The sequence below is a fragment of the Euprymna scolopes genome, chromosome 12 (genome assembly GCF_053919585.1).
Source record: "Euprymna scolopes isolate OS-2025 chromosome 12, ASM5391958v1, whole genome shotgun sequence".
NCBI classification, from domain to species: Eukaryota; Metazoa; Mollusca; class Cephalopoda; order Sepiida; family Sepiolidae; genus Euprymna; species Euprymna scolopes.
The window spans coordinates 81,047,953-81,075,046 of record NC_136493.1 but is presented as its reverse complement, the minus strand read 5'-3'; the positions used below and the strand labels follow the sequence as shown (position 1 = coordinate 81,075,046).

The following is a 27,094-nucleotide window of genomic DNA, read 5'->3' as shown; positions in this document are numbered from 1 at the left end:
AGAGTTTTTGTAAACTGGTACCACAGAAGCAGTTTTCCAGCAGCCAGGAGAGCAAGATTCATTAAGGCATTTGTTAAAGAGTTTAGAGAGAACAGGAGCGACCTCAGCGGAGCATTTTTTTTTAATAGCACAGCCAAGATGAGGTCAGGTTCACATGCTTTTGAGATGTCTAGGTTTTTTATAATATGTACTTGGGAGGGCATGATCTTTACTAGCGTGGTTTCTGTCTGCAGAGGAAAATCAGGGAGGGAATGACTTGCTGGATCCAAAGTAGAGTTTGAGGCAAACTGATGGGCAAGCATGTTAGCTTTCTCAGTTGCTGTGCAAACAACCTCATGATTGTTTGATAGTGGGGGTATTGTCGATTGCCCATTATTTACTACACTATTGTAGATTTTCCAGAAATCATGAATTCCTAATTTTTGTGTTTCCTGGTGGTTTCAGTATATTTACTCTTAGCTGTTGCTACTTCTTTCTGGCAATTATTTCTAGCTTCTATATAATTTTGTCTGTTTGTACAGGACTTATGCCGGATAAATCTACAGTATGCATGTTGCCTCTGAGCAATGGCAGCTGCGCAAGTAGAAGTAAACCATTGGGGAGAGTGGGTCTTACTGAAGAACTTCCGTGTAGGAACATGTGCATCAATTGCTGCTTTGAACCATTCAGTAGTCTCATTTGTGCACTGTTCTGCTGGAAGAGAAAAGATATTTCCCCATAAGGCGTCTCTGATGTGATCTCTAATGGCATCCCAGTCAGCCTTATTGTAGTGGGGGGGGGGGGTGTAGAGTAATGTCTATCATTATCACAGTGTGATTAGCATTCCCGAGTGGGCAATGAGCATTTGTTATACAATCATCAGGAACCATTGTCAGAAATAGATCCAAAAGTGAGGCTTGCTGATCCTGACGATCTGGGAGACGGGTCGGGAATGATACTGTCTGTGTCAGGGAATGGGATATAGCCAAGTTATGGATGACGGTACCAGCTGTGTCAGTGTAGTTAGAGAAGCCAAACCAATTTCTGTGGTGGGCATTAAAGTCTCCAAAGTTTCCTTTAGATTTGGAACAACTTTGATAGAATTAAGGATGCTATGTAAAATTGTGTGTTACAAGGTGCCTTAAATAAGTTTCCATACTTTTAATTTTTTTTTAACATGCATTTATTAATGTTGTAGACTTTTTGAAAATTCAATGTTATTGCTATACATATGAGGACTGAACAATTTTTAGTATTTCAGATTCAAATGAAAAGCCACAGCAGGAATCGGAATACACCCTCCTAAAGTCTGATTGTCAAAGTTGGTGAATTTCAAAAATGCAATCTGGACGTGAGGCACTTTAGAAAAACGATATGCAATAAAATTGTTTTAAACTTGGAAAAAATGTCACAGAAATGTATGGAATGCTTCAGACTGCTTTTGGATCATCTTGAATTAATCAAGCATCAGTTTTTAAGTGGCATAAGAAATTCAAGGAAGGTAGAGAGTCTGAGGGATAATGAGATGTGGGAAGTAAGGAAAGCAGAACAGAGTTGATTAATGGATAAGGACCATTGTTTTTTTTTGTTTTTGTTACAAGGTGATCCCCACTTATCAAGGCCCGGAAGCCACTTAGGGATAAGGGTTATTGCATCTGAAGATTTGCAAAGTTTGTCTTAAGGGTGCTAGAGAAGAACAAAAAGACGTTGCCACAAGTATAAAGATAGTTCCTTACCCTCCCTTTAGTTCAGACCTTGCCCCCTGTGACTTTTGGTCATTCCCTAAGCTCAAGGAAAACCTTAGAGGCTGTTGTTAGGAGACAATTGAGGAAATGAAAGAGGTTGTGACGAGAATCATTGAAAGGCTCACACAAGAGGAATTCCATGGGACCTTCCAGAAGTTGTTGAAACGGTTCAAATCCATTGCAGCTGAAGGAAATTATTTCCAAGGGGACTACAGTTTCATGTGTGTACTATCAATAAAATGCCCAGCCAAAAAAAAAAAAAAAAAATAGAAAATTATTGAAGGCACCTCGTATTTCTGATGTACTTAATTTGTATGTATTTATGCTATAATCAATTATTAAGAGAATAAGATTTAGATATCAATGATTTTTTTTTGTCTTTAAGAAATCGTATGACAGATAATTATGTGACACTTAAAAAATGTGTGCAGGTCTGTATACACATTTTTTTTTTACACACACATACACACACAGTTGAAACTGGATGCTGGTTGTTATTTTATGTTTGTGCACAATGGATGATGTTGGCAAATGTTGAAAGAAACCAGGCAAGTAGTTTGTAATGTTATAAAAGGATGACATCCATTAAAACCTGAAGATATTATGAAGGATCTTTTATGTCATCCATTCAAACCTAACAGCCATAATTTATAATTAACTGAATAAATCACCTATTATTTTTGTAGCAATGTATTTCTCTCATCCATCATCTATGTTCATTCAACCACTCTAATATTTATCTGTGATAGCATTTAAAGGATGACTAGTCAGGATAGTCATATAATTTACATGTATGCACACCACAAACATGGATGTAAATTAGATGACAAAATAAATCTATATGAGAATAAAAATATCCTCTGCTCTATAATAAAGACCAATGTGTATTTTGTGTATACAAGATGTACTTCCTTTAACACGCAAATAAATCTACTCCCTTCAGTTACTGAATTAAAAGACTTGCCAGACAGAATGATTTTAACGGTTTAGAGAAAGGGAGAAAGCAGTTAGTAAATCAGATGACACCCACCTGAAATATAGAAAGAAATCCATTCTTATTTCCATGTGATATGGTCTTCCTTTAATACTAATTGTTACATTTTAGATGTTATCTATCTATAAATATATAAGCCAAAATGGCCGCACGCGTTTTTGTATGTCCAGCAAAGGATAGGGGTCTCTCTCTCTCTCTCTCTCTCTCTCTCTCTCTCTCTCTCGAGAGAGAGAGAGAGAGAGAGAGAGAGAGAGAGAGAGAGAGAGAGAGAGAGAGAGAGAGAGAGAGAGAGAGATAGATAGATACTATTTTTTTACAACTTTATATACTTCCTAGCTCACAATATTTACTATTTGCAAAGGGACGTGTCTACATTTATTTTGCTCAACTTTTATAAAATTCACGCTATTCCATCTTCCCACGTGTTTGGTCTTTTTCGTATAAATAAAACGAAACTCACCGATACAAAGGCACCAGCAGCTTTTCATGCCAGGATGTCTTGAAAGCAATTAGCTTTGATCATTGTGGAGAAAACCCTTCATATCAGACAATTGCTATTCATTTGAGAGTTCCCCCTTTTTCAGGGGAGCTTGGTTCCCCCAACATCATGGAAAACAAACAAAAGCTGAACTGGCCTTCAGTCAACGTTCGTTGCTGCACCTGCTAGCAAGTCGATTTTTTGATTGACATCGCTAAATTTCAACGCTTTTTACTTCCTATGGCCTCGTAGTGTAGCAGTAAGATCTCACAATTTCTTTCACTTTCTTTTCCACCTTTGGGTTAGTCACAGGTTCAAGCCTCCCTCCCTACTAACACTTTTTTGTTTCTTTTACACCTCCAAACATCCAGGCAATGCCGGGTACCCCAGCTAGTTCTATATAAAGATAAAAGTGCATTATAAAGTGAAAAAAAAATTATATATATATAATAACTGTTACCAAAAGCAAGAAAATTTATCTTTTCTATCTATATAAGTTTCACGTGTGGATACAGTGTTAAGGTTTACCATTTGTGAATTTGTTGATTTCTTCCATAAGTGTTCAGTAACTTCGAGCTTAAAAGATAATTAAAAAAAGTTTAATCTGACTAGCAATCATTATCAATCAATCCATTAAAAAAATTAGGATCTTTTTTTTAAGCCTTAAGAAACTAGTTTAAAGAAATGAAAAAAAAAAAAAAAAAAAGTGGGGGGGAGGGATGAGCACTATCTACGAAGATGATCAACACTAAATTAAAAGTGATAAAAAATTTATAGAATAATCCACATGTAAAACTTAGAAAAGTAAATTTTCTTTTGTTTAGTAAAAGTTGTGTTATATTCGTTGTTTTTTTTTATTGTGTTAACTATAATACACTTTTTGTCGATATATCAGTGAACACTGGCAAAACGTTTGTGCCAGCATTTTTGACAAGTGTATATACTCATAATAACATTAGTAAGAATAAAGTTTTAGTTGAGAATATCTTAAAGATATGTCATAGTTTATGTATATTTAAATAAGCTAGAGATAAAATATTTTTACATGATTTTTTTTTCATATTTTTAATAATATGGATAATATAGCAGTAAAAGTACTTATTAGTTTTAGGTATGCAAAAAAATGTTTTAAAAATAGAAGTATCGATAAATTTTTTAATTTAATCCGTAAACTGTTTTTAATGTTAAAAATTTTACACATTTAAAATTTTCAAATGCAAATTTCTTTTGTTAGCTTTTCATATCTACATTTTAATATCCATCAAGTTTTTTTAAAAGCAGTTGTATAATGGAAATATTTATTTTACCATGTCAAATATTCATTTAAAAGTATGCTACTTTTCAAAATAAAGACAAAATTTAAAAAAGCTAATTTAACAAAAAAAAAAAAATTCAATGTTTTAAAATCTTTGACCATGAACTTGTTCTTAATATTTTTGCACTGAATGTGAAAAAGAAAAATCTAATGGAAAAATCTGCTTACAACTGACTACACTCTCACTAAGTTGGCTGTATACTGACATTTTTGTTTATTTTTTTAAAATAACTCTTAATTTTTAAGTTATTTTTCTTCGAAAGTTAAAAGCTTTACAAACTAAATTGAAAGCATTTCTTATAAATAAAAAAAAATATAAATGTTTAGTGCCAATTACAAATATTCTAGGTTTTAAAAATTCACATGCATTTAAAACAAAACGTAAATAAGTTCTTGATGAGCCGTTCCATATAAGTTATTAAATTTACCAAATTTTCATTACTGATGATTACTATATTGTCCAATTTCTACTGTACACTCTTTAACCCTTATCCTTGAGTGGCCTCTTGGCCTTGATAATGTAGTGATGCCTATGTAAAAAAAAAAAAAAAAAAAAACTAACCTAATATTAAAAACAATAAATAAAATTTGACATTTTATAAATTGCTTTTTTGTTTTTATTTTTTTTTTTGCTTATAATTTTTTAAGTACATGTTGGTTGTAATTTAAGGGGTCTTCTGAAGGTTGTATAATTTCAAGAATATTAATAAAAAGATTGACTGTTTTAATTTTGAAAAACAAATGAAAAGATAAAACTGAGTCCTGCAAAAAATTTCAAGTTTTGCATTTTCAACCGTCCAAAGTAAATACCTTTTTAACTCAAAATAACGCATACAAAATATATATTCAGAAAGGTGATTTTATTCTTTCCAACCATATAACTTTTAAATTGGCCCTGAAATAAGTGATAAACTGGGATGAAAGGCTTATGGTGCAAATTTGTCAATGTCTCACAATAATGGCTGCTAGACTGGGAATTCTACTTAGGTAAATGACTATTTAGAAATGTTGGGTACTCTATATGAAATGTTATTCTCATCAAATAAGACCGATACTAATCAGCAACTACAACAAAATGTCCTGGACAGATCATTTTAGTTTATACTATAATATTCTCTTTTCTTGTATATAAAAGGTTCATTCAGTGGATGGCTGAGTGTGTGCTAGCATATACACATTTAAAACACATTCATAAAAGGGACAAATAACGTAACGTGGGACAGTTCTTCTAACATGACAAATAACATCTTTTTTGTATGGCACATTAGACAAAAAGGAAACATACCTTCTTGATAGTTTTTTTTTTGTTGTTGTCCCACTAAAATGGATACTTCCTCCAAAGGAAAACACTATAACGCAATATATTTTCATATAGCTTTATTCCAGCTCTGTGACTTCCTTCAGAGATTGCATGCATTTCTCTTTATTTCTACATTGCTCTAATTGGTTCAGTAAAATGCTTCCACAACTAAAGGACAAACTAACTCCAACCTCCTCTGGCAGACTGACTCCTGACTAACTGACTTTTGACTGATTTATTTTTCACGAACATATAATTTTTCTTTTTTCATTATCTGATGTCACATAGCCAGGTCGATCATATTGATTATTGTTTCTATAACTAATATTCCAATCTTTCATTATAAATTATTTAACTGTAAATATTTCTGATTTAACTAATTCTCTAACACATTCTCCTATCAAAAACATTTATTTCAATACATTCCTCATTGAACCTTTCATATTCAATAACATTTGAACATATCGCAATTCTACCCATTGCCTCATCAAATCATCCGGCACTGTCCAGAAATCCAATATTCAACAGTATATGTTACTTAACTGTTTCAACCACCTCATCTAACAATGGTTGAACAGAACTGGAAAAAATCAGTTTGGAGAATCTAATTTCATTTTCTAAACAAATGTTGTTACTATGAAATCTGAATATTTAATATCAGGGAAATGTTTAATTGAAAACATGAAAAATACATTAATTTCTGTGAAAAACTTAATGCGTAACAATTTGGTAATTTCAGCATATCTCATGAGATGACAACAGAATTCAAATAAGTTTCCATTTCTAGAATACGGTCCAAACTTCCTATCATCTTCGCCTATATACTAAACTAGCAAAAATATGCTCCCTCTGCAAATAAGTAGTTTTCTGGATTCAATGTCATTTCTTATGTTATCGCTGGTGGCCATCTTGGTACGCGTAAGCGCAATCCTAAGAGACTATGCACAAACGCACATACCAAGATGACCACCAGCCAGAACGTAAGAAATGGCATTGCTTAATATCCAGAAAGCTACTTACTTGCGGAAAATTTAAATGCGATATTCGTTTTCAGCATACCCAAAAACCTTTAAAGGTAGTCATTTTAAAGGAAAATGTTAAAGTGGAAACAAGGTAAAAATTTACAAAATGCATCACAATGAAATTCTTTATTGAACCGCCTAATTATTATTATTATTTAGATATCCACAGTTAAAAAAAAAAAATGGTTTGTTTTACAGATTCGACGAAATGGTCTTGACAATGAGTTATAAATAAATTCAAGTTTTACGATATTTTTTATTTAATTGTTAGGTGAAAGTACAGAATAGTTAACAAAAAACACCTTTCCTTCCCCATTTTAAGAATGGGTTTCTAAATAACATTATTTCAGCATGGTAGCATAAGTGCACAAGTATCTTTTTATTTGTTATATATTTGTTTTTGTTTGTTTTCGTTTTTTTATTGAAATCTAAAAAACAATTCTACCTTAAGTACAAATAAGTCTTATTTGTACTTAAGGTAGAATTATTTAATAAGTTAAACGCATGAACTTAGTACATTTTGCTTTTTTAACGCTTTTAGTGCATGTGTAAGCAAAAGCGTTAAAAACAAAACATTGTTTGGAAGTCAAATTTGAAAAACTTGAAAATAATTTTTTTTTAAATTGATGAACTCAAAATCAAAAATGACTAGTCAAATAAGACAGTTTTCTATTTTTAAGAGAATACTTTAGTAAGCTCAGCGTATGACGCGCTTAGCAACCATTTTTCTGTAAGCGGATTTGATTTCTATAAAAAACAACATTTTAAAGAAAATTCCGCGCAATTAATAATTATCAAATATTTACACATTATACATGAAAATAATTCTGAAACTTATCTATATGAAAATGGATATATGTCGATTTATCTTATCAATTTTGAAATATTCTTTGTCAACTTTGCTTGGTCGTAACTTTGCTTCCTGTGGTCGTAAAAATAAAAATCAAACACCAGTAGAGATGGACTTCTTTGTTTATATAGCCTGTAAAATTTCAGCCATATCCAATCAAATTTAACCCCGCGCATAAATATCCAAACGTAACGTATAAAATGTAAACATTGAAAAAAATGTTTCCCTTTTTGTCATTTTTTACCGGGGTTTTTTTTTTCTTTCCATTTTTAACTTGGAGCATAAAAACATTGAACGCCTAAAAGGAAAATAAATTAACATCATTGGAATGCTTATTCTATTCTTTTTTCATCAATTTAATTCTTTTAAAAATTGACCAACAAATAAAAAAGATGACTTGTTGAAACACATTAGGTATGTAATATTGTCGACGTTCACGAAAATATAGCATACGCTTGTAATGCTAAAAAAGGAGGTAATTCCTGGGTGGACTGTTTTATGACAACAGAATGGATGCTACACTAACCTCTATCAGATACTACAATAATAAACTAAATTTTTTCATTTACAAATGCCTAGTCATAAATTTATAGTTTCTTAGCTTTTCATGGCAAAAATTAAAGTGTAATATGTTTCCAGACCCCAACAATATCAAACATTTTACTATCAGCGAAATTGCATATGTATAAAAAAAAAAAAAAAAAAGTGACACCAAATTGCAAATGTACACAATTGAATATTAATTTATTAGAAACTGTTTAAAAATATGCAAATTAGGAATATCTAAATCTGTATTTGTAGACTACTATATGTACAATATTAAATAAGCATAAACTGTTGGTAATATAGTTGGGTGATCTTTAAGGGGGGAGGGGGGCTTACCTTATGACTGGATTCATAGTTATTCAGAATTTTGTACATTAACCCCAGTCGCAGATGCACTTCATTGGCTTGACTAAAGCTTGGTTCGATATACAATACTTGTTGGTAAGCTTTGATAGCCCTGAAAAACAAATAAAATACTTAATATTCATTATGAATCAAATTAAAAAATTGCAATTCAAATAGAAAGGTGTAAATAATAACTTGTGAATACACACACAGACATACATATACATATATATATATATATATATATAAATAAATAAATAAAAAAGAAAGAAAATATTTTGTATTGTTATTTTAAATGATGATTATGTCACACTTTACTAGGAGGGTCTCCTACTCACAAACACTTTGGAAAAAAAAATTGACAGAAGAGATGGGAGTTCTGGTGACCAATTCCTATTAAATTACATCTTTGGAAAAGATGCAATGTTAGTTAACATGTCTGACTTATTATTCAGCCAGTACACTTCTGATAGTTTTTCTTTTTGCTGCTTCACATTTTCATTTTTTGTAAATTGTTATTGGTCCCCCCGACAAAAGAAAGATGGACCTGTAAATTCACCCTTATCTGTTCATCGGTTCGCATTTTTCTCAATAAATACGCCTTGGAATTTTTTGAAATCTTGCACAAACATTAAACATGATATGAGTAAAAAAAGTAACAGAATGGATTTTTCTGAGAAAACACCCCCCCCGGGGGGGGGGGCTTTCAGGTTAAAATGGCTTAAATTGACACTTTTGTGATTATTAAAAAAAAAAAAAATGGGGGGGGGGGGCTTTCAGGTTAAAATGGCTTAAATTGACACTTTTGTGATTATTAAAAAAAAAAAAAAAAATTGATGCCTTGGATTTTTATTAAACTTTCTGAAAAGTTGTAACTAACTGATTTCTATATAATTTTGTTTGTCTATACAGAGCTCTACATTGTGAGTGAAACAACCGCATTCGCGAGTGATTTTTCAAAGTGGCGACTAGAAATAATGAAACGCTTATCTTTTGGTGATTGTATTTCTTTCACTGACAATCTTCCAAAGCTCACTACTGAGTGAAAAATATCTTTTCAACTTTGTCTTATAAAAAAATTTTTAATAAATTATTTAAACAATAAAAGTTTAAAAAGAGGTCATATTCTAAAAATCACATGGGTTTGGATAGTAACTTTTCTATTTGGCTAGTAAGTGAAAATATTTAGTTGTCAAAGGTTAACTAAAGATAAATTTGTCCATAGAGTCCTGCTATACTCTGCAATAACTTTTGAGTACACCCTAGGGGCCCTTTAGGGCTAATAAAAACACTCCATTTTTGGGACTATTTTACCATATTTGCCCAAAATTTTCCGTGTACGTCTATTTAGCAGTTTTGCATGATGCTGAACTCAAATTTAAATGTTAAGACCTTGGGGACTTTTGGGGCTAAATTGGAGGGGGGGGGGGTTACTGGACTTAGTCAGTTTTTTTTTAATGCCTCATTCACTGTGCACTCACGGGGGACCTGCAGGTTTCTGATCTTTAAGTTGTCTACTTTCATCAGTTTGTATTCTATCTCCCATATACTGAAATTGTAAACCTGAAACACTCATCACAGACGCACATAAAACTAATTTTCAGTAGTATTCTGAAAGGTAAATTTTCTTCCATATTTTTCAATGCATGAAGATTTGCTAAGAATTTTAAAACTAGAAGCTACTTTTTACTCAACAGTTTAAATGCCTCCAAATTACTTTCAAATTTAAGAGTCAAAGTAACCCATTCTTCTTTTTTTTTTTTCAACTATTAATAAAAAGTAAAATGGCTGATTTGTTTACAAATAAACTAAAATGCATTATAGTAGTTCAATTATTTTTTTATAAATGGGATTTTTCACATTTCGTTTTACTTTTAACTGTCTGATCAAGAAAAAAAGTATTCTAAAACACAAGATCGAATTAAGCTATTCAAGCTGCTGATAGGAAAATTATACAATGAATGTTTATATGGAGTTGTTTAGTGAATTGATTGCTTTATGTAAGATATTTTATGCAATTGATGAAGGGTTTCAAACGATATTTTTAAATTTCATGATTATGAAATGATTTATATTTCATGTTTTTTTCTTGCCTCTATTTTCATACCAAAGAAAGACTTTAACAAGAAACTTAAAACTTAAAGTAATTGATGGCAGTCTACCAAATTTTGAAATGGTGAATGTTCACGTATGAATGCATGCACATATTAGGCATAAGGTCTATCTGTTGATCTAATCAAATTGTATTTGAGGTGCGAATTTAAATCCCAAAATAAACATGTAAAAAATGCAATATGTACATGTAGCATTCAACAAGATTTTGAGTGAAATGATCAACGGTTTTAAACAATATTTTTAAGTCTTGAAATAAATAATTTACATTTAATGTTTTTTCTTGCAAAAACTAGACTGTCATTATCAAGATGCACCTCCCAAGGAAGATTGTTATAATAGTTGGTGTTAGCATACCAAACTTTGAAGTCATTCTATATGATAATGCTAAATGTACGCATATAAAATAGGCACACATGCACACAAATAAAATTATGTAAATATTAGAATAGCTTATGTGGAATAATCTGTTTTGATGTTGTACATCCCGACGGCACCATAAAAAAATTGTACTAACATCAAGACGCATAGACTTGTTTATATAATTTCATTTATAAAGTTCTGTATTGAGCATTTTAAAAAAAAGAAGAAAAAAAAGTGGTTTTAAATTCATTTTATCAAGATATTTGAACCTGTTGAAGTTCAATAGATCATTGGCCACTTATTTGTTGAAGGCCTGATGGTTACAACCATGTTTGGTGTAAAGTAGTGAAACCCTGGATTAACCATACGTGTGGCAACAAGTCACAGAACCCTGCCATACAAACTGGAAACCTGAAGCAACACTTCATCTGACACTAAAAAGATCCAGCTGCAACACAAAGGGATGTAAAAGGACAAGACACTAAAGCGGTCGGTAGCCTAAATCAGGAGACCGTGATGAAGGCCTGCAGCCAGTTCAAAAACGGCTTCAATGCTTTAAAATGCAGATTCATAACAAACACTAAGACAAACTGACCCAAGGTTTATGAAAAATTTTTTAAACAATTAAACAACTATGTTAGTTTTTTTTCATAGGCAGCAATCTTGCAAATAAAGTGTCTGTACCCTTACATATTTATGAATCAAATTCACTTAAATATTTTATCAAACAAAATCCCAAAATGTTTTTCAAGTTGATTTGTTAACAATCGTTTTTGAACTCCTGTCTTATATTGAAACTTAATGCACATCCTATTTTAAACTCAAACAATTTGTCCAAAAGGAACAACTCTTGACTAGGAAAAAAAATCTACTCCTGTGATTGATTCAGCTTTTAAAATCTTTCTTGCCAATAAATTACTAATGTAACAAGCGATAAAGTTTGTTCCATATTTAGAATTGGCATTATTTTTAAAGTTGCAATAAAGTAATTTCTAGTTCTTTAAGCAGTTAAAACTAATGATTTTAACAATGCATATTATTTAGATTCATTAATCATTTTATTAGTTTAGTTACCTTTTTTTTTTTTTTTACACTTAATATTGCATAACCAATTTTCTATGGTACATGTGCTGAGGTTTCATTATAATAATATTCTATATGAAATCTCAAATTCTTAAAATATTTTAACATTAACATTTGATTTACTTAAAATGGATTTTCTAATCATTATTTCAATACATAAGTATATTTTGAAAAATCAGTTTATTATTGAGCAACTGAACTTGTTTTCAAAAATAAAGCTTATAGTGTGTGCATGCATAGAAAGTTCAATTGGTAAGCATGATAAAAATATACATAAACAAGAATTATTTAACTGTCACATTTAAATTTCCGAGAAATATTTTTTTGTAATTAAAATAAAAAAGTGAAGTATCTTATAAAAAACAATACTCCCTATTTAATTACTGAAAAATTGTATCTTTTTGTCTTATAAAAAATTCAGACTGAACTTTTTAAATTACAAATTTTAATTACAAATAGAAAATGCAAAATTACTTTTCAATATGATTACATAGAATTCTAAAACCGATTTTGAAAAACAAAAGTAATCAATATATCTCAAAGAAAATGAGAAAATTCCAATATGCCACAAATAATCCAAATCTATAGAGTTTTGTCATCTCTATGAAGCAAATAAGGAGATTGAAGTCAGTATGTTTAATTGGCTACAGTTCTGTTAGCAATGCCAGTGATTACTGACAATGATTACTTATAACAACTAGCTTTAACATGAAGTCCAGCTATTTGAGCTGCTCCTCCTCCTTCAACAGACATGCCAGCTGTACTTTTAACTAAGAATCAATTCAGTTCAGCTCAAGGCTAACATGTTCTCGTTTGATAGAGCATTACCAACGATAGTAAAACATGCCAAATGTATTATTTCTTTTTTTCATGTTTCAAAAAGAAAAATCAAAAGATCAATTTTAAAGATTTAATAGAAATTCACAAAAAATATATTTGAATGCCATCTATTTTTTTTTTTATTTGAATGTTGATAGTTTAGTGAAAATAAAATTTGGCAGCTACAAAGAATTAAAAAAATTTATATTAAAAACATTTAGCATTGAAATCATGATTATAATTATCACATCTGGTTTTATTCGCAGATGAAGCTCATCTAATTTGAAGTGATTTGTAGTAAGCTAATCTGTGAAACGAAATTGAACATTCACGTAGCTCATTAAAAAAAGTCTTCAAGAAAATATCTAATTTCTTTTTATGCAAAAAATTATGTCAAATTCTTAACTTCATGAATGTTCACATATCATAAATAGCATGGATCATTAAAACCAGTCTGCAAATGAAAATATTTCATGCTTGGAAGCTTACGGACAGATATCAATTTAAGAAATTAAAATATTAAGCTAAGAAGTGTTATTTTATTAATGTATAAAAAAAAAAAAAAAAGTTAAAACGAATGTTTGAAATGTTTAATGGATGAGTAAGTCCTTCAAAAAGGACAATAATTAACGATTTTGTGATTTGGACATAACTGGTAGTTCTTTTCTGATATGTACACTCAAAATATATATACTTATTGCATTACTGCACAAGGGTGAATGCTATCTGAGAAGCACACATGCATAGGATCATTGAAGAAGGACAAGCTTGAGTGTGCAGTCCAAATGAATCAAGTGCGAAAAATATATTTGCTGCAGATTATTATAAACCAAATTTACTATCATATGCTGCAAAAATCTCTACTTCAAGTTGCAATCCCCTCTAATCCAATCGCTAAATTGACACGTTATAGTGTGATGATTGTTTGAACAAAATCAAAGATTAATTTATTATAACATATTCTATTTAAATACTTTTTCTAATTATTAACATATATATATATGAAGGACGTTCCAAAAGTAATAATGCCTCTTATTTTTTTTTATTTTTTTTTTTTTATTCTACCAAAATGGATTAGAGGGGATTGCAACTTGAATTGCTATACTGTTATACTTGAAAGTTTAATCTCTCTGTTACAGATATTAATGGTATGGAACTAGGAAAGCAACCCGTCATGGACAAGTGTCAGAGGCAGATGCATCACTGAATTCCTTCATGCAGAAAAAAATTGAGCGATCAACATTTATTGGTGCCTGTTGAACGTTTATGAAGCTGATGCAGTTGATGTCAGCATAGAGAAGTTTGTCAATTTTAGAGTGATGGTAAAGATGTGAGTGACAAAGTGCATTTCGAATTTTACAGCCAAAGCATCAAAAGAGGCTGGCAATAATGTATTAAGAATGATGATGAATATATAGAAAAATTCTGGAGCACAAAAAATCTCCTGTTGTACCCTTAAGTACAACTTCCAACTTCATAGCTCTTCAACATTTTAGTTTTTGAGTTCAAATTAAAAAAAAAAAAAAAAAAAAAAAAAAAAAACTTAGTTTTGGAACAACCCTTATACATCAATATCACCCACCAATACGTTTCAAGGTGTCACTGTGTACTAGTAAGATTTTTTATTAAAAAAATAAATAATTTTAAGGTTTTTTTTTTTTAAATACATTTAACCCATATTTTTTATTATTTTGATGAATTAAAAAAAAAAAAATCTTGATTCAATTTTTATTTTTTAAAGGATCAAAACATTAACCATGATTTAACCAACACAACATGGTTACTCTGTAATATTGTCATCGAACTACAAAGAACAAACATAATTAAGATTAAAAATTAAAAAAAAAAAAAAAAGCTTGCTTCATTTTTTTTAAATTACAATTAAAACTGAATTCCTTATTAGCATATATCATTGACACATTTCTTGCAGAATATAAAATATTTAAACTATTTTCTATTTTACTAAATAACAGATTACTCAAATCTTGGACTCGACATAAATGTTGCAATAAAGAAAAAATAAACAAAATATTTTAATGAAGTACTGAAATAATATATTTCAGTTTTTATAGAAGCAAAATAAAAGTCAAGACTTTGTAGAGATGTAAAATAAATTTGACAAAAAAAAAAAAAGGTTGAAAAGATAACCATGTTTAAAAACACAGTAAAAAAAAATCAGTTTTAAAAGGAAAGTTTTCAAACTCAGTCTGATCAACATCAAGCAATTGAAATGAGTAGCTAAAGTCACTTATGTGGTGCAGAAGTGGCTTCAAAACAATTAGGAAGGAAAGTGCTTTCATAAAATAACATCCCTTGAATAAAGCTAATGTAGCTCAGTGTCAAAAGTAGATAAAAATAATTGCTAAGTTTTTTTATTAATATTAAAAGATTTTCAATCCAAAAAGAAACCAACAAAAACAAAAATATTTGCATGTATTTGAAACAAATAAATGTACTAAACTGCATTGAATGACCAGAGATCAAAATGTAGCTTGACAACATCTGGCTGACCCTTTTCCAAATTTAATCACTAAAATATACATTTAATTTTTCACTTAAAAAAAAAAAAAAAAAAAAAAAAAAAAAAGGAAGACATTGTGGGCATCTTCATTGAACTATTACTTTTATTTGTTTGTTGTTTGTCATTGAGTTGTTTATTTGGATAAGTTCACGCAATTATTTTATTTTCCCCGTATTAAAATAATTGCCAATATGATCAATTACATAATAATGATTTAGATTTAAATTTTATTTTTTTAGAAAAAATTCAAATTAGGTAAAATATTAAAGATTTTTATTTTACTATGTTGAAGACTTAAAAAAGGTTGCTGAATCCTAATGCAATCCTATATATATATATATATCTTAAGATGGAGTATTGCTGCTGCATCTGGATGAGATGCCATTCATATAGCACCGTTTTTTGCCGTGACAGCATGCAAAATTGTCTTCACAATCTAGTGAATGATGAATTCTCTTCCCTATGGCTCTTCTCACAGCAAAAACTTGCTAGTCTTTTTCTACTCAATATTTATTCTCAAGGTAGGTGCTCGACTTAGCTCCAATCCAATGCCCCCTTTAAGATATTCACAGTAAAAACTCGTCTTATTACCGCAACTGCAAAGAATCCTCCCCCTCCTTGTGCTTAACATCAACAGAAGAGTTCCCATCTCTGGAACACATTACGATGGAATGATTCCCTATAGACTACAATATGATCATCTTCAAACCCAATATCAAATATTTACAACATTCAAATTCTGTTTATTCCATTTATTATTTTTTATACTTATTCTTCATCATTCAACTGATAATTCATTAATCTCAGTAATCTTTATCCTTGAGTGGGTTTTGACGATAATAAATAACGACTCCTTAGTATTATTAAAAGACATTTTTTTCACTACCATTTTCTGCATTATTTTGTTGCAGGTACCCCCCCCCCCCCAAAAAAAAAAAACAACTTTATTTTGAATTTCTGACTTTTACCCATGTCTATCAAATTTATCCTGAAAACAAACCCATTCATACGAGGTGGATTGTTGCTAGCTCTAAATTGGTAGTTTATTCTGAAACATTCCAATTTTAAACTTTCATGTCTGATAAAGAATTTTGCAATTTTGACAATTACCTCAGTTTTCTACATATGAAAATGACAAATTGCAATGCACCGAGACAATGCTTCATCTAATATCTTTAGACAAATGTGACTGGGGTGGGATGAGTAAAAAATTTGTAACTAATTTCTATGACCTTTAAGTTAGTATAAAAATTAAAATAATGCACTTTTTCTTCTATGTAGAGTTTTAGTTTTTAGAAAAAATCTGGATACACGTGTTTATTGATAAAATCCTTCAACTGTTAAAAAATGATATAATGATGACTACTGAATTAAATTATCTCTAAGAAAATTACACAAACAAGAATTAAAAATTATCATTAAGAATTAAATATCGACAATTTATAATTATTCAACATAAAAAATAGAATGTAATTAATAAATCACTATATTAATAAAATATCTTCTGTATCTATAGGTATTTTCTTTTTCTTTTGACTATGAGAATTCATTTTTTTGTATCGAATATTTAGTGGGGAAAAAATGCAATGGTGTAAATTTTTATGATTCTTTTGAAAAATAAATTTATGAAATTAAATCCATCAAAATGCATTTCGGTTTATTCATAAACAATGAAGTCTTTTGAAATAATAATTGAAAGAAAAAAAGCCGCTGTTGTCTTTTTGAAATTTGAAATCATTTAAACTGTCAAACAGAAAGCAATGTCTGGATTTAAAATTCTTAGCAAATCCTCAAGTTTTGTAAAATAAGTAAATTTTACATTCAATAAGTAGATATTAAAACATTAAAAGTAACAAGATTATTAATAGTTTTATAACAATTGTTTAGTGAGCAAACATTACCATTAGTAAATTTAACTTAAAATTGTATGAAAAAAAAAGGGGGGGGGTATCTCACATGCAAATACACTGTCAGCTCACTGTCTTTGCAAACTTTGCTAAATATTTGAAACATTAATTTAAAATAAAAGTGAATGCTTGATTCGCTTCAACAATCATGTATGCAAATATATTTTTATGAACAAACAAAAACGATTTAATCTGAAGAGATTATTAAAAAAAAAAAAACAAATAAGTCCTTTCACTTTTAACAAAAATATTCACTTGTTCTTAATATTTTTGTGACTAAAATAGAAATTGCTTTTTTACAAATTTAGTAGCAAAAGAGAATGTGCAGGTTTCTTTTAAAAAGTAGAACTTATCAAGTTTTGTTTCTTTTCTTGTTTTATTCTTTAAAATCGAATTCTCATATTTGTTCTTTTCTCAATTTTATTCTTTTGTTTCTGTTTTAAGCGTAAGATTTACTTCACACATGACAACATTAGAAAATCAATTGTTGGTTAAAAATAAATTACTGTTTCCTCAGGAAATACCGAGTAGCCCAATTTGAAATAAACGTTTATGACTTAAATGTAAACATAAATTTGTTTTCAATTCAAAATACTAATCTGCTAATTGTGAGTATAGAAAATCAACTTTTTTTTCACTTGTAATTTAGAAAAGTCAAGAAAATAAAATATTTACTAATGTTAACTATTTGTCAATGAAATCAATTATTGCGAAACAAAACTTATATTAAAATGAAAACCACCATTGAAGTAAAAAAAACAAAAAAAACAAAAAAAAAAAACAATAAATTTAACAATTAATAAATTAACTTTTTCCAAACTAATAGATGAATTAATCTTGCAATTGATATTACATCTACATAAACAGTATTTAAAAAAGATGGTGCATCTATTGAATAAGTTTGTTTTGATTCATACAAAAAAATGGGTCTAATTTTCACATTTATTGATTTTGAGATTCATATACATATATTTTCCCAAAACCTCAGGCTTTGGTGGCGGGGAGAAAAAACTTGCTATAGTTTCAAATGATCTGAAATAACAGCAAGGGGAGACTTCATTCCAAATATTTCTCACATGTTATATCTCCTCTCTTTTGGAAATACGGTACGATTATGAATATCTCCAGTATTAAATAATCTTTATACACTGTGAAAGTTATTTATGTATGAAAACCAAAGAGGGGGGATATAACATGAGAAACATTTGTCTTCCCTCCATCAAGGCCAGAGGTTTTGGGGAAATATCAGATATTTTGTAATTCATATGCAAAACTAGAAAAACAAATGACTATGATTGAAACATTTTATGGCTGTAGAAAAGTGCCAAACATAGGCTCTGGATGATGGATCCCCTTAATGTGCGATCTTGAGGGCAAATGTCACATAGACCACTACACAATTCAGGTCATTACCTTTCCAACTAGCCATCATTTGTTAAATTCTGATCAATAGTTGCTAAGATTTGGAATTTATAAAATTGCCAAAAAAGTGATTATATATATATATATATATATATATATATACATACACACATACTGGAGAACTTGAATGCCTACTAGACACTGTCCTCGAGTGTCTAAGGTCTCTCTGTACAGGGGTTTGTCAGAACAAACTGGCATGAGGATACTTTTTCCAAGAAGTAAACCCTGACCAAATATTCAAAATCACATAGTAATCGCAGCCCAAATAAGATCTCCTCACTATGGCTAACCTATATTAGCTTTTATGAGGAATGGTGCACCTTCTTCAAGCGATGTTACCTCAAGTAACAGCACAGAACTGGATACACCACCAGACTTGATAAATTATTGTCCTGGAATTCAGTAAGACCAAGAGACCAAAATAAAAGATATATTACAACTTATTAAAAATGGTTAATTGGGGAGAGGAAAATTATGTTCTCAACTTCTTTACTAACTCAGTGTTTGAGAAATAAAGAACTTAAATGGAACATTCGAATATCTATGTATCTCATATAGAGTTCAAGTGTTAGCCCCAGGTTGTGGGCCCCTTGATTTCTGAGAACTTCAACTGAAGTAAAATAAAACAAAAAAGTAGATAAATTGAATACTGAAATGCTCATATGTTTGGTTCTATGGGACAAAACTTTTTTGAAGGTTATAATACTAACCTATGGTTACAATTTTATGACAATTGGTAAAAAAAAAAAAAAAAAGAAAACTATATTTTCAAACCAATAACATTTGCCTATACACACACACAGTGTCCTGCAGGCCAGCTTCAGTTTTGCTGCTTCGGTTGTCTCCCCTATGGCCTTGCCAGGTCACTATATATATATATATATATATATATATATATATATATGGTAAACGTAATTTGAAAGATATTAATGAAAAGAAATGAGAATTAAAAAAAATCCAAGGCAACATTGTAGTTACAACTAGTAATACGTAAAATTATTCTTGCTTCTTTTTAAAGAAGCTGAATGAAAACGATTGCATCTATATGTCTAGATCAGATCCAAGGAATCCACTAAAACAGCAGTTTCTGAATGGTGCACGTTTTCAGAACCATTCTGTAAAAGTTGCACAAGACACTTTCAATAGTTATGAAAGCAACAATACTTTATCGTGTGCATTATATATATATCTCACACGCTAGATGAGCACATGCATATCTGCATATTTCGACAAATATGTGCGTGGACTCTTGTGCACACCATTATCCCAAACCAACAATAAAAAAGAATGATAGCCATTCTAGTTCAGTCTCCTCCTCTTCCTCCATCAAAACCATGAGGCAGCGAGTGCATACTCTTGAAAATCATACAAGAAATGGTTTTCTGCCGACGACTACGAAAGTTGAAAGTAGCAAGAGTACCATCGACAGCTTTCTTCTACCTGCCTAGAAAAATCGACTGCTTATTATTACCGTAAGAGGAGGAGGAGGAATGTGTGTGTGTGTGTGCGTGCATGCAAGTGTGAATGTGTGTGCCTTGTCAATAAGTAAAAGCGCACAGCCAGAGCCGGTCTTACGAGACTGGCACTTTTACTCATTCAGTCGTTTCTTCTTCCATGTTGTCAGGCAGAACAGCTAATATCACTCCTACCATGTGCAGATCAATACAAGATGGCTGTCGAGCCCCCTCCCAATATCCTTCCCTCTCTCTCTCTCTCTCTCTCAGCCTCAAGCATGCCACTATGCAGACACCAATCATTCATTCGGTCCATAAAAAAACGAGCGGGTGTGCAAGAAAATGCATTCTTTTATTTTCATTAAAAATAAAAATCCTAACACACAATGATAGCAGTTTATGTTCTTATTGCAATACAAGACATTTGTTAAATATTCAAAGCAACAACAATAAGAAATCATTCAAAAAGGGCGAGTTTTTGTTTTTTTTTTTGTTTAAATTTTAAAAGAATCAAATGGATTTCTACTCTTGTCAAATTGTGTTGGAATGCAGAGTTTAAAATGAACTACATTCTCTAAGATATTCCCCACTGTGTGCACAATTAGTGATAGGCTTCAAGATGTTCAGTTTTACAGGAGATGGAAATCAGGTACAAGTATAAAACTAATTTCTGAATTAAAAAATATTACTTTAGAAATTGTTTTAAAAATTAAGTATTAAATCCATATACAACAAAAACAATAAATTCTATCTGTGCTATATTAGCCGTACTTATGCGATCTTGATATGGTTTAAAGAGAATTTTAAGTTATACTTACAACTTTTCTATATGTGCAAAACTGGATTTGAAAAATAAATTAACATTCACATTGAAAAGTTATTTTTTCAATAAAAAATTAAAAAAAAAAAAAAAAATGAATAGAGAATAAAGTAAATCAAGTAATGAAAATCCTAAATATTTAAAAAATGTTTTAGGTCATTTAACAACAAAAAAAAAATATCCTTATCTAACTTAATTCATTCAAACCTGAAAACAATTTGAAATTTGAGAAATGACAAATGTTCTAATTTTATTATTTAAGTTGACATTTTTTCTTAAAGTTTGAAAATCATGAGGATGCATATCAAAGGGAGGGCTTTCTTTTTCTTTTAATTCATATCAATTCAAAACTAATAATTTGATCCAACCAAAAAGTTATTTTAACACACATTTATGAGATGGCAGATGAATGTCTGCCACCAGGTAAGATGCCCCATCCTCAGCTAGAACGAAATAATTAAAAAAAGAGGAAAAAATAAGATACCAAGATCTTAAAAAGAAACTGAAATCTTAGAAAGATCTCCATTATTCCAGTAATTATAGGAGCAACCGGACTCATGAAGAATTTCAAAAACTACCTGGCAAATATACACAGCAAACCAAATGCAGGAGCAATACAAACAATCACACTGAAAGGGACGGTTTAAATCTGAAAAAGGAAAGTAATTAACGTTTCTACTAAACATGTTCCTGTGTCTTCATGTTTTTACAAGTCCTTATTTAATATAGTTGTCAAAGAATTTCTATTATTTTTTTAATTCTTCATAAAACCTTGCTTTAAATGCATTAAAATGAAAGTACATCAATTCAAAGTAAACTTCCATGGTTAAGAAAAAATAAATGTTTTTATAAAAAAAAAGTTTTTAACTATTTTTTGACATCATATCTAATTTATTGTTGCCTTTTATTAAAGTGTGCGTGTTTGAGATACTTGGATCTGGGGTTACCCCCTCTTTGTGTGGGTTTTATGAAAGTTAGTGGAATGAACTAGATGGACCCAGATTTCCAGTTCATGTCATTAACCTTCATATATGTTTATGGATATTAAAAAATTATTCACTAAAAGTAGCAGTTCCCTGCAACTAATCCCTTGCACAAAATATTCAATAAAAATAACCTAGAACTATCCTACAGTTATTACAAAACCCTAGAAATGATAAAGCACATAACAAAATACTAAATGAAAGCAGTAGAGTGGAAGATAAAATGCATAAAAAAGTGATCAATATAATAACAATAAAAGCAACACTAAGAAAAACAAAAATATAATCACTAGAAATAGTAATAACCCAAACAGGAATAATAAAATTAATGAAAAAATAAGTAACTGTACAACTTGTGCACTTTGACCACAACAAAATAATTGCCTAACTAAAAGCATTGTTTACCAAGCCACAATATTTGCCAAAGAAATCCTGAATAATTACAGGAGTAGGACTTCTCTAGATTCTTAAAGCAGATATGTCCACCATAACAGCAAACAATTGAATAAAAACAGCAAACAACCCATTACTGGGAGCTCAAAGAAAGATATTTGCTAATAGAAGGGGAACTAGTATGATAGACTAGTACATATAGCAATTTAGGCAACCTGTGTAGATTATGCCTGAATGAGAAATTTTTAATTCTAAACTTTAAAAGACCCTACCCAAAAAAAAATTATTAAACTGTAGGAATAAAATAGCAATAACGATTTTTTTTTTTTTAAATATTGAAAATATTGATTTATATGGAACATATATTAATTTTTAATTGCATCATAATTTCCATCTCGTAGCTATGCAACTCTCACTGAATAACCTACTTAATGTTAGGGTTAATGTTTCATCTCAAATACCTTTTATTTCAGGAAAAAAAAATGTTTCTACTAATACAAATTGTATCTAGAAAACCAGAAACCCTGCACAAAAGTATCATAAAATACGGAAACGAAGGTGATCCTATGAGTTTCTAATGATGATCAACCAGCTACATTAACAGCAAATTGAATTATTTCTTTTGAACCATCTTTATACAAATAGATTGCAGATAAATAATGGTTTGTACTTGCAATATTTAAAATCTACTTGAATGAAAATATTTGGACAATTTAATTTTAAGTTTTTGTTTGCCCATTCCATTTCTACATGTAAAATGTGCATGTAGCTGGTGAAAAGAAAAGATAGAAAAACGCATTTTCACAAAATAATATATTTTTAAAAAATATCTGACGCTAAGTTGTTCCTGATGTAGGCCTACCTAATTTGCATATTCACTTACAAAATGACATCTCAGTAATTCACTATTAGTTATATCTGGTTCAACATGCTAGCTTTAAGAAATTGACTTCCAAAATGACCTATTTCTCGTTAGGTCTTTATTTACCCTTCTTTCTTCACTTCCTCCCATATTTTCCTTGTCCCTTCCCTGTGAAATGGACCTGCTCTCTTAACTGCTCTACATCTACTGACCCAAAACTCATTCTTTTAACATGGTCATAACATTAAAGTCTCCTCTTCTGCACATATGTCGATATACAGTAGGACCTCGGGATACAGTGGCCCTTAGATACGTTTTTTTTTTTTTTTTTTTTTTTTTTTTTTTTTTTCCAAATTATAATGTGGAATGAGATTTTTTTTTTTTTTCCAGTCCCTGATTACGTTATTTGTTATTTGATTATATACATGTATATTATATACTATACTGTATTTTGTTACTAATTTTTAATGCTGTATCCCGGGGTTCGACTGTATTTGCAGATTTCATCTACCTCTGAACTCACATCCATTGTATCATTCTCATAACATTTCTCTCCATGCAACACGTGTTCAACACTTAATGACCAGGTTTCTCATTAAACTGCATACACATGCATGATGTATTCCATCCACTCCTAATTCTTCCAATCATATTAGCACCTGCTCCACCCTTTGTTTCAATAGTGTCACCAAGGTTAAAAAAAAAAATGCTTAACAATCTCAATAGCTTTTGCCATCCAGATACATTTTCTCCACATCAGAGTTCTCATCCATCTCGATTGTCTTCTATTTCTTGCATATAAACTGGTTATCATCTCTCAACTTGCCCATAAATTTCTATGTACCCAATGTTTACTGGTACCACAAAAGATTAAATTGCATCAGACTCCTTTTCTACAAACTGAGGAGGAAACCTTATGCTGAGGAGCTTTCCAACACTACAACCAGTGATCATCACTTTGGTAACATTCACTTTCAAACCTTTCATTTTCATAGCATTTCTTAAAGTCTTTAATTTAACAAATAGGTTTTCCATTATTTTACAGACAAGTACTAAATTATAAGCATAAAACATCTCTTCCAGACAATCAGTAAAACTCCTTAGACAATGCTTCCAAAACACAAAAGCAACAGATGCTGTACATAACCTTGATGCACTTAAAGCTGTCATTAAATATGCTGTTAATTCTAACATGATTTTCAGCAATCCATATCGCGCTTAAACAAGCTTTACAAACCACTTATTGCAAGTGATTTTATTTTTTATCATTATTATACAGAATTCTAGTAATCATTTTGGGTGAGAAGCAATTTTCCAACTATCTTCAGGTCAACTTAATTCTGGAGGTTACAATCCAAGTAATCCCCACAAATACATGTGAAACATTTTTTTAAATTTCAGACCACTTTTTTTTTTTTTTTTTTTTTCCCCCAGTTGCTGTTTTATATTGATGTTGCAGTGTTTACATTTATCTCCAACCATAAAGAGTAAATAATTCAATAGTTCAAAGCAGGGTTTTGAAGTTTCTTGGGTTACTTTATTCTCCCAGGCAGGCAATGTCGGGATCATAGATATAATCTAATAGGTTATCATTGCAACTTAGAGCCGGGCTTGTTTAGAAATGCATATGTTGGGAGAAGTCAATAGTTTGACATATTTGGTTAGATTTATGCTGAACAACTGCAAAGGAAAATACTGCAACAGGACCTATTTTATAGACAAAGAAATAGAAAATATTTTTAAAAACTAAGACTGTAAGGAGACGTAAATGCCAGCATTAAAATCCAAATAATTTACGAAAATCTGGAATTAGTAAGAATTTTATGACATCTTCATTTGAACTGCTGAAGAATTGCATTGAAAGTTTAAAAAAAAGCAAGAACAAATAGGAATATTAGTGAAATCATATGGCCAACAGGTTTTAGTTACCAATCTCAAACTACAATGGTAAACAGATTGTTTTTGTACTTATACACTAATCAATCTCATATACAGATGATAAATGAAGTTAACATTACATGAATACTATTTCTACTCATTCAAGCAACAAACATTAACTCAGTAGTAGAGGAGCTACCACTACTACAAGAGTAACGACTTACTTTCAAATTATGCAAAAACTCAAGTCTGCTCATTGCATCTCAGGAAGCCAATAATCCCTTAACACTTGAGAACCGCACCAATCTTATCTATGTTGGTGCAACTCTAAGACTTCACCCTTTCATTCAAGGAACATAAAAAGACAAAAATGCAAGTTAATTCCCAGAACAATATCCTTCAGAAATGTGGCGAAAGTAATAGAAAACATGACTTACACAAGCAACAGTGCCTGTCTATCTTGCTGGGTGATGAAATCAAGGAAGAAAGGGGGGAAAAAAACTTTCAGCTATAGACGGCTTAATATACCTATGGCATTAATTTGCAAATGAGGACAATGATCGTCGTAAAAAAAATGAACAGGAAAGCACAGGGCAGTCTTCTTTTTGGACAGCTGAGAGAGACAGACAGAACGATTGAAGTTGGCAAGAAGTTTGGATGAATATTAATTATTTTTAATCTTAGTCTCATTCAAGCTATTTCTGCCTTATTTTTATTTATTGATTATTTCACTTTGTTTTTTAAGTTGCAGGACATGGCAAAAGTAAAGCTCAGCAGTGATATAAAGCCCTTCTATGACGATGGAGACATAGTGGCCTGGTTCAAAAAGGTGTGACTTGTAAAACTACAGCAAATAGATGATGTGGCAAACCTTCTGCCATTACATTTGGAGCGAAATGCACTCCAACTATCTGAAGATGGATAAGTCATCAAATGAACATAGAGTTGATTGATTCCTGGTTAATGGAGGTTTTCACAGATTGAGCATTCACTGCGTATTCAAAACTTAAACAAGCCGGCAGGAAAATGCGTGGATGTATACGCAAACAAAATACAATTTGCTGGATTCACGGGTAAAAGGCTCTGAAGCTAGCATTTGTGACCGGGTACCCCAACGACATATCAATGTGTTTGCAATAGGCACCGGATATGTTTCCAATAAGCACCTTGACTATGGGTGATTTGATGACAAGAACTAGGATACTCACATGAGATGTAGCTGAGGATACTGTTGCAGCCACTTTAAAGTGAGGTCAAAATTCCACCCACAATGAATCCTTAAACAGGGATCATGTTATAGATGTAGTGGCCAGAACCATATAGCCAAATACTGCGCAATTGAATTGCCCAATAGCACAAGCGTCCAAAGGTCGCAACATAAATTATGTTTTAAGTACAACAAAATCGGTCACTGTTGTAGAATGCCAGAGAAATGACTCTGGGGAAAAAAAGTCTACTCCCCATGTAAGTGAAAAATGAGGCGCATCCAGTCATTCACATACTTGTTGACAGACAACAATGCATAGCTCTAGTTGACACTGGCTGTCCTAAAACCTTAATGAACAAGGCAGTGTGTTGTCAGTGGAGATGTCAAATTTAAGGTGATAACCGCAGATGGAAAGGTTATAAGATGTTCTGGGACAGGCCAAGTTGAGCTTACAGTGGGCAGTCTGCACACTTTGCAATTATAGGTTTTAGTTGTCATAGGAAAACTGTTAGGCTTTGACTTTCGACTAGGATTTGATGCTCAAGAAGTTGGGGGGGGGGGATGCATTTCACTGAATCTGGTGAAAAAAACAGATCTAGGTGTGTTGCAATTAACATTGAGTCAGAATTCAGTGCTGTATTTGACCAACAAAAGAAAGAATGGATTACTGCATGGAAATGGATGGGTGGACAAACA

At 30.8% G+C, this 27,094-nt stretch overlaps 1 protein-coding gene across 9 annotated transcripts in view; it reads right to left on the bottom strand.

Moving 5' to 3' along the window:
* LOC145291375 (histone demethylase UTY-like) overlaps positions 1-27,094 on the bottom strand; it is a 280,609-nt gene that overhangs the window by 84,827 nt on the left and 168,688 nt on the right. For all 9 annotated transcript variants that reach the window (XM_080137155.1, XM_080137156.1, XM_080137153.1 and 6 more), the window contains one exon: positions 8,566-8,686. In XM_080137155.1, coding sequence (XP_079993281.1) covers positions 8,566-8,686 — 121 coding nt within the window. The remainder of the gene's footprint in view (positions 1-8,565; positions 8,687-27,094) is intronic.